Source organism: Marmota flaviventris, chromosome 8, assembly GCF_047511675.1.
Source record: "Marmota flaviventris isolate mMarFla1 chromosome 8, mMarFla1.hap1, whole genome shotgun sequence".
Lineage (NCBI taxonomy): Eukaryota > Metazoa > Chordata > Mammalia > Rodentia > Sciuridae > Marmota > Marmota flaviventris.
In genome coordinates, this window is record NC_092505.1 from 39,401,704 (window position 1) to 39,415,981 (window position 14,278).

A 14,278-nucleotide genomic window follows, 5' to 3' on the forward strand; every position below is an offset into this window, starting at 1 on the left:
TACAAAGAGCCTACTTCCAAATAAGGTCACAGTGTCAAGTTCTGCATTGACAGAAATTTTATGAAAACACCATTTAATTCACCACACTGTCTATATTCTACCAGAAGATACAGATAAAATAGTCAAGACATAACACAGGATGAGATAAAATCAGAAATTTAGGTTCAAAGTACTAGGATATATAATTGTGTGAGTTATGCTAATTAAAAATCTCCTGTTTATATATACTATCCAAGAAATCATGATTCTCATCAGATTTTTTTTTTTTTTTTTTTTTTTACAGAGACATGAAAAAGGTTGGTGTTACTGTGGTTGGGCCACAGAAGAAGATCATCAGTAGCATTAAAGCTCTAGAAACTCAATCCAAGAATGGTCCAGTTCCAGTGTGAAGAACTTCTTCTGAAGGAGCCCATGGAAGATGTGGCATCACTCTATAGACAGATGATAATGCTGGAGATGCCAGTGAAAGTTCTTTGTCCAATAAGACACTCATATACGAGTACAAATGCCTTAAAATGGAATTGAAAAACTCTTTATTTTCCCCTATCATTTAGTGAATGGGTGGGTGGGTATATTTTGATTTGATAATTGCTTTTTTGAATATTAGTTGATAGATTACATTTAAATTCTTCAGTGCAAAATGGTGAAGAACTAGCATAGAGCCATTGATCATAAACTGACTATCACAAAAGCAAAACAAGTGAAATAACAAAATGGACATGATGGCTTCATTTATGAATAGCCACAAAAGAAAAGACTTGTGATATTTTTTTACACAGAAGAAATCTGTAACAGGTATTTTGTTTCTTTAAAAACAAGCAAAATAGAGGAGTTTATACCTCAAACTATCTGGCCATATTTACTACCTTATCATCGTATTATTCTCTTTTATCTGTTGAAAGCATATAGAGAAGAATTTTGTAGTTGTTTTGAGTACTATACATTTTAATTGTTAGTATCCTTAAGTGTATCATGTAAAAATGTGTCTTAATTTTTGAAAAAAGTATGTATTTATTTTCTTTTGAATTGTCTTTATTGTTTTATATTTATGCCTTATTGATTTAATTTGGATTTGTTACAGCCAAGTGCCAAATGCTCTCTCAAACTGTCAGCAGTAGAAAACTTGTTTAACAAGACACAGAGAATGAAGGGTTTCTTTTCAGATATTCTGAGCCATACACTCATATCTATTAAAAAAAAGTTACACTTGTCCTGTTCATTCGGTAACCAAATTTCTCACTGTCTGAATTATCCCATTCATTTTTGTCTCTCCATTTATTATAAACCATATGCTCCTAATTTAGTACATACTGGCTTGCATGTAATAGAATTTTAACCAGACATTCCTTTCCTGCTCTGATGCTCAGAAGCCATCAGCTCCTTCCATTTATGAAGGAGCCATGTTAGAGCTCAGAGAATAGCTACACTGGAAAGACCGGAAATGCTATTTAGATTGTTGCTTTAATTGACAACACAGCTGAATGGCCAATGCATGAATGAAAAAATCACTTACTGACTTTGAAAAGTCACTTAGTATCTTTGCTTAAATTTGATGGAATTGATGATAATTAAACTGCACATCTGTATCACTGAGGTTTAAACCAATTAATTAAACATTGTTATCATCAATTTCATATAATTATCTTTAACCGTCTTCCATTCAGTACACCTATTGTAATTTTGGTGTATAAAACTAGAAGCCTTGAACTTCTTTGCATTTATTGAACATACCACTTTTGAAATAGCTAGCCATCTAGCAAATGCCTCAAAAATCTATAGGCATTGAAGAAATGTCTCATTTTAGGGATTTAGCTGTTACATGAAGGCCACCAATGAGCATGTTCATTAAGATCCAAAAGGATGTACCTGGTGGAAATCTAGCTACCAATATATTCTTATGCAACATTTTAGATCTACCTATACTCTTTCTAATGCTGATATGATAATGTCATGGATATAAGGAATGCGTAGGTCATGAGAATAGAATGGATGAAACAATGCTACAACATTTATGATTGTATGCAAAATGGGACACTAAAGGAATAGAAATTCCAATAACAGATCAAAATTCACAAGTAATAATCTATTGTAGATATAGTGTAATAAGGCTTTGATTGTGTTTTTTAAAATGTCAGACTGTTTTCCAAATTTTGACAACATTCTTTTATAGTCAAATCATGCTATTAGAATTTTATATTGGATATGTAAGAGCATGAACTTTTTAAAAAGGCATATGCAATTATAAAATTAATCAAACATTTCAGTTAAGCCAGCTAGAAGCAGAAGGAAAAAAATTCTTCTAATTAAGTATTTTGTTTTGGAATATTAGACTGAGATTCAAATCTGGCTTCAATCTCATTTTTTCCCAGAGTAGCATTTAATTGTTTTAGACACTATTCTGGGTATACTCAACAAAATCTGTGCATTTCATAAAGTAGTAGAAATTGAGGATTGTTGTATCTATTGCACTTATTTTGGCTGTGTTTTTTTATTTGAAAGTAGAGGTTGTATATACAACCTTTTCAATTTTTTTAAATATTCTTCATGATTACTTTTCATTTTTTTCAGTATTTTTCTACCTGACTTCTTATAAATTTACTTTACATAATTCTTACCTGTACATATGTAAACATAGCAGTGTACGATTCTTAACTGTGGAGTAGAGGTACTAAGAATGCTCATGGCCATCTCTTTGTACAGGAATTGCATTGACTTTCAATAAACATGAAGCCACAAGTCCTTCACAATGTCATGTACCATATTATCTGTTTTGTATCTTAAATTTGATTTATACATATTATTTATTTCTGGTAAAACACACAGTTTATGCTGTACTAGGTATCTATTAAGCCATGTACAAATGTGATACGGTTAGCAATATGTGTTTACTTTAACCTTGTCTTTTCAAAACATTGCTCATTTAGTTTGTGCTGTGCAATGTAGATGGCCTCTTACTAATGTAAAATGATTTGTAGTGGAAACAGTTATATTTTTATAATAAACACAATGAAAATATTTTTACAGATTGGAATACAGAATTGGTCTTTGAAGCTTTTTTAAAAATTACAAAAGTATGGCCTTTTTAAACAGTAATATAATGAAATTTATACAAGTTACAAAGAATGTGCTTCTCTTTTTTTTCCCTTCCATTAGTAAGGAAGGATTTATATGATGTAATCCACTTTTTGTGCCAATCTCATTATCAGTAAGCTAGTAAAACAACCAGTAAATATGATCTTTATAATTAATAAATACAGCTATATCAGGCAGTGCTCTTTTGATTACTTACTACAAAAAAAATTATCTTAAGGAAACAAGAAAATGCTTAGTTCATGTCATCATCTCCCAAATTGTACAGGTGCAGTTGTAAGCAGAAATTTAAAAAAAAATTATTAGGATTATTCTCTCACTCTGCATCTTCTTCTTTTAACTGTGTTTTTCTCCAAACTGGGTTAATTTGCAAGCTATATCTTACATGATATAGTTAATATAATTGCACTCTAGTTAATATAATTCTATATTTCAGTTCCTGTGAAGTAATTTCTGTTACTTAATTATTCTAACGGAATACTGAGGTCTTTCCTTGGGTCACAACCCCAGCCTGGATCAGTTCAGGTAGGGAAATAATTTACTCAGAGTGGTAGGTACTCAGTACTGTGCTTGTCCTTGCAGATAGTGGATGGGCTTATATGGATGTGAGACTCTACAGGGTTTAAAGGTTTCAAAGTTGTTCTCATCTAAAAAAAAGAATATTGTCTATGAAAAAAATTAATGAATTCTCCATGGGACAAGCACTATGAAAATTTAAAAATGAGCAAATACAATTACAAACCACATACTTTAACACCGAATATTTTGTATAAAATTAGACCCTTGTCATTTGTATTCCAGTTAAGAAAATGATTACCTGAAAATCATAAAAGTCATCTGACTATATAGGCAAATTAAGTTGAGTTATCAGGATTTCCACAGGGAGAGAAGTACTTAGGGAAAGGCCACAAGACAGGTCAGATCTGAGTTTGTCTTGAAGGATAAGTAACATTCTATCATGTTAAGTTGAGCAGAGAGTAATTTAGATTAGCTAAGTAAAGGGAGAGCAGTGAAAAAGAATGTCTTCATTCATTTGCTAGGTAGGTAGTAAACACTGTTATGAGCCACGTAGTTTCTATCACCAACTGTAAGTTACTTGTTTAAGTCATTTGCAACAATTCTATGAATAAGAGTTGTCCACTGCAATGGGCTGCAAAGGTCTCAGTGCACTCTTTTCAAATCCCAAAGAAAGCACTTAGATGACGCAGTGGAGATTTTTGGACATTTCATTATTCACATGCTTCTCGGTGGCAGTCAGTAGGCCAGGACAAAATAGAGAGCTGCTCCATGCCTATAAGAAGGGGAAATACATACAGGATTGATTGCATGCCAAGCACACATATAGGTTTCTTCAAATATTTTATGAATACATGACTTTCCTTACAACCAAAGTTCTTCTACTTTGATCCCCACCTAAATATTGGAGAAAAGGAAGGTGGAACATTTTCTTCCTTACCCTCCCTAACTCATTCTTGCGAGTCCTTCTTAGTTTACCTTCTGATCACTAACTCGTGTTTCTCCTAACGCCCACTTTTAATGGAGTTCGGACCCTAGACTAAGAATGTCCAGGTCATCTTCACTCTAGAACATAGAATACCCTAGAGTATGGGTTAACATATACTTCAAACTAGAATTCTTCTGGTTCTGAATTATTTCTTTTATACCATTGTTACTAATCTGCAATATGCTCTAAGGACAGTGGCAGTGGCAATTTCCAAAAGGACTAGGGAAAGACTACAGGTTAAGTAAACTGTATGATTTAAGAAAACTATCCTGGTATTTTAGGTATGTTACTACACACACCAGAATGATTATAATAGGAATTTGAAAAATGGAAAGCATATAAAGATGAACAAAGAAAGGAGAATTAATAAAATTTAGCAACTTTATGTGAGAATCTTTGAAAAGTAGGAATCAACATATTTTATTTAGGAACAAAATTTAATCCTGAATTTGGAAATAATGACATCATTAGCAGAAGAAGGGAATTAATTTAGGATCATGAGTCTGTTACGTTTATAACACTAGCCCAATTACAATAAGTTAATAGTTATGGAAGTTGGGAATCTGAGGCTTTCGAAAAAAGAACACGATGCTAAAAATTTATGTAAAGATATCACTGATAGAATATGAAGATCTATATATCATTATTTGTGGCAGATATATATTCATCCTGGACCACAGTTTTTAAGTTAACTATAGCTCCTGGAATAAGTGCCAAAATATCATCCATTTAAAGTAAAATATTTGACACAAATTTTGACAAAGTATGTTTGCTAGGTGGACTTCTTTGTAATGATGTGGTGCCCACACTCTCTTCATAGTCTGTAAAACCTTGGAATCATTTGTCTCCAGTCAGTAAAGAGGAGGGGATGATAGTGTGTGGTGGATTTTATGAACTCTACTTATAAGTGAATTTCTTCTCATATTCTATTGCCTAGAACCAAAATCATACTCCTATACTTAACTGAAAAAATTAATGAAGTAGTCTAATGTATTTTAATATAAAACAAAAGAGTGTTGAGTATTCACATAGAAACTCTGCCACAACTGCTTTTTTACTTTCATATTGCTATAGCTTGTATATGAGGTACTCCCAAAGGAACACATATATCCATACACCATAATGTCCTACATTAATGCAAAATGTTCAGAGGTAAAAAAAAAAAAAAATTGACTGTGAGAGTTGTAAGTTAATCAGTCCATTCTATTTTGAGTGATAACTGCAGGTAGGTGGAGCATGGCTAGAGGAGGTAGGTCCCTGGAAGCATGTCTTGGAAGTGTTCATCTTCCCTGTATTTCCATCCCCTAGATCTCTAAGCTTCCCAGCCACCATGTCCTGAGCAGCTACTTTGCTTGGGTCCAACACAGTGGAGTCAGCCTACCATGGGCTAAATTTATGAAACCATGAACCAAAATAAATTTTCCCTCCGCTAAGTTATTCTTGTCAAATGTGTTGGTCACAGGGTTGGAAATGTGTCTAATCCATGGGTGTACTATTTGAGAACCAGGTAGTTCTAAAAGGCTTATGAGTAATATCTCATGCTAATTCCACACATTTCTGATTCTCTATAGGCAGCCATTTTAACTCTTTTCTTTCATTACATGAATCTAATATGGCATCTGTGTCAGCTATGGAAAAGCGCTGCTCAGATCTTTCAAGACAGTTTATTGCGAAGAGAACTATTGGCTGGTAACTCTAAGTGCTATAATTTCAAAATCCCCAGCATAGTTTTCCCCAGGCTATAGTCTGTTTGGTTGATTCCAGTCAATGACTCAGCACAGTGGGAGCACAGGAAGGGGAATATTTCTTCACAAATGCATGATTCCTTTAACAAGCATTCTTCTGTCTCATGCTCTAATCAACCTGCTAAGACTTTATCAGAGGGGCATGCAGTCTGAAATCCTTATCCTTTGCTCTTTTCTTTCATAGGTATGTTAGCTCATTTATGTTGCTGTAGCAAAATTTAAGGGCCTAGGTTACTATAAACAATAAACACTTATTTCTCACAGTTCTGGACACAGGGAAGTCCAAGGTCAAGACATCAGGATTTTGTGTCTGGTGAAAGCTTTCACCTGGCAGAAGGGGTGACTGCTGTATGCTCACATGAAAGAAGAAAGAAGAGAAAAAGAAGAGGAAGAGAAAGTATGGGAAGAGAAGGGAAGGGGAGGGAAGGGGAAGGGAGGAGAAGGGAGGGGAAAGGGGGGAAGGAGATCTAACTTTTTCTGTCCAGCCCTTTCATGTTGAGAGCCACAGCCCAAGGGGCCCCAGCAAACTTCCAGCTGCTGGCTCACAGCGGCCCCAGCAACATCTAGCTGATTGGGTCCTCTGCGGTGATGCTCATTGGGCTGTTTCCCTGCCCTTTCAGACCACGGAGCTGCTCATTGGGGGACTTTTTTGGCTCCACCCAAGCGACCCAGCCAATTGGCCTCAAGAGCATGAGGATTGGGGGAGGGGGTGAGGCTTGTGGTTGAGGGAGAGGCTTGTGGGAAGCCGGTGGTGGCAGTTGGGGCTCTGAGGGTTTTTCCTGAGGAGCTGTTTTGTTTGGCATGTGTGGTTCTAAAAATAAAGTTAGTTTCTTTTGACAAGTGGCTCCTGATTGTGCCCAGCCAGACTGCGGCACTTTCACAAGGCTGGAGCCCTCAGAACTTAATCACTTACCAAAAGGCCTTACTTCTTTAAAAGACCACAGGTGGGATTAAGTTTTAACATGTATATTTGGGGACAAACTGAGACCATGATAGTATGAGTCAGAAAATTCCCCATGCTTTCTCTTCCTTTTCTAATGCTTCACATGAATTTCTATTTTTTTTTTTTTTTAAATGTTTGTAGGTCTTATTCTTATGTGTCTGCTTCTTTATGATCCTAGACTGAGACAACTCTGAAGTTGGAAACTAAAAGGCATCTTCATTTTTTCTCTACCATCTCTTCCAAGCCTAACAGACCATTTGAGCCTGGATCCTGCCTCAGGAAGGCTTCCTTCCATCCCTTTCCTTTGTCACCTACCACCGTCTCTGGGGTCACTCATTGACTTGTCTGGATTACTGAAGGACTCCCTTAAACTATATCCCTGATTCCAGTCCTAATATCTCCAACACATTCTTCAACACACAAAAACACTAATATATTCTAGCAAGTTTAATTTTGCAGTTCCCCCTCAGGAGGCTCACAAACTCAAATGCCTCAGGGGCCTGACAGGTTATATAAACATATGAAGCAAGTGAAGAGTATGTTGGCCCATAAAAACACCTTTCCTTCCTCCAAAAACAACTCAGTAGAAGGCAATACAAATCCAGTGTGAAATCCTGATTTTTCAAGAGAATTCCTAATCTGAAATTTGTAAGCATTTTTCATATATTTTAAATGTGATAACATCTAATAATGAAGAAAACATATTCATAAGCTGAAGTTCACCTATAACTATAAATCTTTTTTTTTATTTCTAGAATACAGAATACTCTTTGGTATGGGCTCATGAGACCTGTCTTGAATAATATCTTGCTTATCTCCTTGTTCTTCCATTTGTACAGAACTTGCTCACTTTCTACACAATTGTACTAAATCCCACGTGCTTCCCTGAATATGCCACAGTTTTTTCATCATATCACAGCCTTTGACTTTTCTGTTTCTCTATGTGAAATCCTTAGCAATATCTATTTATTCTTCAGCTCTAATCTCCCCAGCATTGGGTCAGATGACTTTCTCTTGTATGACAATATAACCTGTGCTTACTACCTTATACTAAAAGTACCTGTACTTTAAGTCTCATGTCCACTCCTACCAAGGGTACTTTAAACAGAAACTGTGCCTTGGAAATCACTGTGATCTTATTGCTCGCTGCCATGTGCCTAATACATAATAAACATACAGATAAGTTTGAATTGAATTGATATTAAAACAATATTTGATAATATAATAAAGGATGATTTCCCTGATTTTTTCCCTATAGAGAAAAGTGTGAATTTCCTTTAGGTCAATAAAAGTAGTTAATGTTCCAGTAATATATCTTGGATCATTGAATCACTGATCTCTGCTAGAACTGGTTCATTTTCATAGAATTTTGTGGACTCATTTCATTGGTCTCAATGCTCCTGTTTTTCTTAGCACAGTTAAGTCGTTTAAGTAGACCCTTGAACCAGAGCTTAGCAATAAAAATTTAACAAGGTAAATGCCAAAGCTTTTCTGATCCTTTCTATTCTATTCCTATGTACAAATAACATCAACATGTCTACTAAAACATATCCTTCTTATGGGGCATCTGGGATGAACATTCTATGGACCCAGAGCATCTAGATACAATTTGAAAAAATAAGTGGTATACCATGAAATAAAGATTTCAGAGGTTTATAGAAGTCCACACTCTAAAATTTTCTAGGAAGCATCAGTTGCAAGTTGATGCAGGAGTGTCATAACTGAATTAGATTTTCCTGTTAAGGGGGCCATCAGCACTCTTCTTTGAAGGAAGATAATTTTCTACACTAACTAGAAATAGTAAAAGTGGCACTAGAAATAACATCAATAAAGAAAAATAAAATGCACTGCTTGATAATATCTACTACATGTATTTATACACCCATATATAAATTTTGTATTTAGCTATTCCAAAAGATTACAGCTAATGTCAACTGAGTTTTAGCCAGGTACAAAACCCTTCATATGTATCATTTAATTAAAATTTCCCAACAGCCCTATAAAATAAGTATATTGTTTCTTACACACTAATTGATGCTTAGAGTAATTAATATTCACACAGGTTTAGCTAGCAAGTAGACCTGAAGTCAAGTCAAATCCGAAACACTTGTTCTGAATTACTACAGTCTGTTAGTTGTCAGTATAATATTATAGATGAGGATAAAATCTGAAGGACAATTATGAAATGCTTTCTGGAATTAAGTTCCTGAAAGCTCTCCAGTTTGCAACTTTTCAACATGCCTAATGTTACTCTAGTAATTCTGCTTGTAAAGTACATTTCTGTGGAATCCTTTGATTGTTACTGCCATGATAGAGAAAGGAACAGGCAGTTACCCTTGATTTCATTTTTGTGAACTCCATTTCAATACCATGAGATTTGTCTGACATATGGTGAACCCTTCAAGCAAACATGTTCCCTTGAACATTCAACAAATAATCTAATTTGGAAACACCAAATACCACAGGAAAAAAGTAGGACTCATGAGTTATTTTTCTGACAGATTTCGACACCAATGATTTATGGAAGTGTGTTAAGTTCGGGATTCTTATCTAAAGCCAAGGAAAAAACCTGTACATTTTTGAAGCCTATCACCCTCAATGATGGAAGACAAAACCTTGGAATGTTTGCTAAAATCAGGGATGAGAGAACACAGAATGTCATGTACTATCAAGAACTTATTGACTTTCATATGGTTCTCATTTATTCTCATACATGGCAAATCAAAAACCTTGGAAGGAAGCCAATACAAATTGTTATAGATAAACTATCTGAGTTTAACTGCCTTAGGTATGCTTCATATAATAAATATATATTTCATCTCAGCAACTCAGCAACACAAAAACTGAAAAACTAGTCAAAATTCGTTAGGATATGCTACTTCAGAGAATACTTCAGTTTTCCAATATTGTTATTTATGTTTGGTTAGTGATCCCTTAATACTTAAATTACTTCATGGTTCTAACTATAGAGATTATACCTATGTACACATGTATATACACTCTGAATGTTAAAGTATTGAGATCAAATTATATGTTAGGATAATAAAATTAAGTTTTAATACATGAAAGGTTAGTATGTGCATACAGAATCAAATAGGTTAAGTTCTTGACATTTTTAAACCATAAAATATATTTGCAAATAATATTTTTTTCCTTTGTCTAATTAATTCTGTTTGAGGCATCATTTGAGCAAGGAAGGCTGTAGCTTGACATTACTATAATTTTTAGTCTTTTATTGCTCACTCATTTATCAAATAACTAATATCTACCTAGCACACAATAGGTTAGTAAGCACAAAATAGTGTTTGTTGAATGAATATTAAATATATTATTGGACAAAATCGAGCAATATTACCTTTTCAAATAATATGGTATGGATTCTGCAAATAATTTACAATTGAGTTTAGCTTAGATTAAATTTTCCCTAAAATATTTAGAGAGTTTTGTAAAAGCAAATCTAATCTAACACATGGACTGTTTCATGACCCAGAGAATAAATTCAAAGTTGCTTTATGAATGCTATACACTTTTAAAGCAATATCTTCATGGGTAACAACAACAACAACAACAAAGCTTTGTATCTTTTCTTCCTATGAAAGAAGAAAAATACATATATGGTAAGTGAATTACTAATATTTAAATAATCAGAAAATACCAAACCAGAAATAAGACAAAAAATTCTGAGAAATGTTTTTTCTTCTCAGACATCATGTGCACAAAAGAATCAAGAAATTTTAAAGAAAAATGTTTTTGTTTGATTTTTTTATTGAATGGCCCATTAGCCATTGTTGTACAAATCACTTAGTGACTTAAAATGATTTTTAAAAGTCACTTATTGCTCTTTTTCTGCGAGTCAGGAATTTATGCATGCATAGATTATCTCTACTTCAAGTTGGCTGGACCTCAGATGGAAGACTCAATATCTAGAGTTGGTGCCCTCTAGAGGTTTATTCATTCACATACCTGTTTCCTGGTGTTGGCTCTCATCTCCTGACCTACTGAGCTATTAGCTGGAATGTTCATACATGGTTTTCTGGGTGTCTATGGCTTCCTTGGTAAAGAGGAGTTGGTTCCAAGTAAGTAGGTCCTTGGAGTATAAAGAGAAGTATCAATAACTTAAGAATATAAGAGTTTAGGAGCTGGGGTTGTGGCTCAGTGGTAGAGTGCTCGCCTAGCATGCTTGAGACACTAAGTTCCATCCTCCACACCACATAAATGTAAAATAAAGATATTGTGTCCACTTAAAAAACTAAAAAAAAAAAGAATATAAGATTTTACCCTACTTACATATCATCAGTTTAGGTTGACATGCTGTCATGGAAGATGGCAGAACACATGATGTTTCTGGGTCAGCGACAAAGCATCCTTTGGTTCTCATAGCAAGAGTGGTATCCAAGTGTCATCACTTTTATGCACTGGTTCCCCAAGACTCAACTTACATAGATATCAAAGAGAGTCAAGTCGTGCCTACATGCACTGTTGGTTTGTGTTGAAGGGAAGAAAATCCACATTTGAAGGACCTCAATCTTTTATAATGGGAAGAAAATAAATCTGTCTAACATTTGCTTCAGAGGGAAATGTTATCTTTATAATACTTCAGAATATACAAACCTACAATTTTCTCCAAGGAAAATATTATGTCTATAATCCAAAGTTATTCACTGTAAAAACATCTTTTAAGAGATAATCCAGGAAAAAAAAAGACAATTAGTGTTTCTGCTTCAAGGACACATAAGGAGCACAAAGACTCACATAGAATTTTTTCCTCCAAAATACTCCTTTCAGCTTTTGGTGTAAATGTAATAAATTAAATATAAATTATTTTTCTCTGATATGCAGATTTTTGATATTTTTCTCTGATATATCAGATTTCTCTGATATCTGGCTCACAATGGGAGGGGGTTTCACTGGATTGGACAGGGAGGAGTGGCAGGAGGAAGGGGTGGATTGGAATGGAAAAGACAGTAGAATGAACTTTCCTATGTTCATATATGAATATACCTTCAGTGTAACTCCACATCATATACAACCACAAAAAATGGAAATTTATACTCCATGTATATATGATATGTTAAAATACATTCTACTTTCATGTAAAACTAAAAAGAATAAATAAAAATATATGTATAAATATGAATTCATTAAAATATATCCAGCTTTGTACAATTCCATTATTGCACACTTAAGATCTTTTAGGAAGGGGAGATCAACTCTTATACAATGTAAATTAAGAAAGTTTATATATGCAAATTGGTAATCTTGGGCATAAATAAAACTTACTCATCAAGTCAATATTATAATACATATAAATGTTTTATTAAATATGGTATAATATGATAAAACTTGTATTACACCTATATATAATTTGGGTAGAATTGATACCTTTACAATGTTAACTTTTCCAGTCTGTATGATTATAAGCTTTTGGCTTTATTTAGGTTTTCTTTGATGTTTTTCATCAACATTTTGTAAATTTTAGCATACATATTGTGTATTAGTTTTGTCTAATTACTCAATTTTCTTTAGTACAATATTTTAATCGAATTTTTTGCTACTATGTCTAAAGGACCCTGCCAGAAGAACTATAGAGGAGAAAAGGTTTATTCAGGGGTCACAATTTCAGAGGTCTCCATTCATAGATAGCAGATTCCATTCCATGGGGCTCAAGGTGAGTGCACATCATGGTGAAGTGTGTGGCAGAGAGAAGCGGCTCTCATGAGGATAAGAAGCAGGGAGAGAGAGATGCCACTGGCCAAATGCAAGTATATACCCCATAGCCACGCCCCAATGAACCACTTCCTCCAGCCACACCCCACCTTCCTCCAGTTACCACCCAGTTAATCCCATCATGGATCAATGCGCTGATTAGGTTAAGGATATGACCAAATCATTTCTCCTCCAAATCTTGTATTGTCTCACAGGTGAGCTTTTGAGGGACACTGCATATCCAACCCATGACATAAAATCATAAATAATACTGTTTTTAATTCCAGTTCCCACATGTTGAAAGATGTTACCTAGAAATGTAATTAATTTTGTGGGGGTGCTGGGTTCAAATTCCTGCAAACTAAGCAAGCACTCTGCCTCTGAGTTAAACCCTCAAACCATGTATAGGTTTTATATTCTGCTATATTATTGAATTCATTTACAGTTTTAAATTTTTTATTTGTTGTAGATTCTTTGGAGTCTTTCTATGTAGACATATCATGTGTTCTTAAAGTTGTGAATTTTTTTTTCTCCAATCTGTATGTTTTCAATTACTTTGTCTTTCCTTATTTCTTGGCTGAAATTTACAGGACAATATTAAGAATCTTTGCTGTTGTCCCAATCTCAGGGAGGAAGAACTGGATTCATTAATAGGCAAGATGTTAGATTTGAGGGTTTTTGTTTTGTTTTGTTTTGTTTCTTTGTAGTGCTCTTCTTCAGACTGAGAAAGTTTCTCTCTAGTTTTATAAGTTTCTTTTTCTTTTCGTTTTGTCCTGCCTCTATCCTATATTAGTATGATCATGTGATTTTCTTCTTTCCTCTCTTGATATGGTGCTTATACTGAATGCTTTTTGAATATTGAACTTTTGCATTCCCCAAACAAATCTCCTTTATCCCTGGTATATATTTAACACATTTATGGATTCCATTTCCTAATATTCTGTGAAGTACCGTGCATCTGATTCCATGAGAAACAGTCATGAAGTATCCTTTTTCTTTCTTGTACTTTTAAACATTTTCTTCATTTCTTTCTTTTTGGGTCAATTGGTATTGAGGATGCATGCCTGATAAAATAAGTTAGAAAGTTTAAATTTCATTTTATTTTCTGAAAGATATTGCATAAAATCATGTTAAATATTTTAAGTTAAAAACACACGCATTTATTTAATAACCATCAAAAATTTAGTTTTGTTGGTTGGTTGGTTTGGGCTTTGTATTACTTGTTATAAAACAATTATATAAGTGTTAATATAATTCTAAAATGAAATTATCTGTCTATATTTGAATTTT

The 14,278-nt window shown here is 34.0% G+C and overlaps 1 protein-coding gene across 1 annotated transcript in view; it reads left to right on the plus strand.

Annotated features, from left to right (window-relative positions):
- Epha3 (EPH receptor A3) overlaps positions 1-389 on the plus strand; it is a 345,157-nt gene extending 344,768 nt beyond the window's left edge. The window contains exon 17 of the mRNA XM_027929113.2: positions 284-389. Coding sequence (XP_027784914.1) covers positions 284-389 — 106 coding nt within the window. The remainder of the gene's footprint in view (positions 1-283) is intronic.
- Positions 390-14,278: the final 13,889 nt, after the last annotated feature.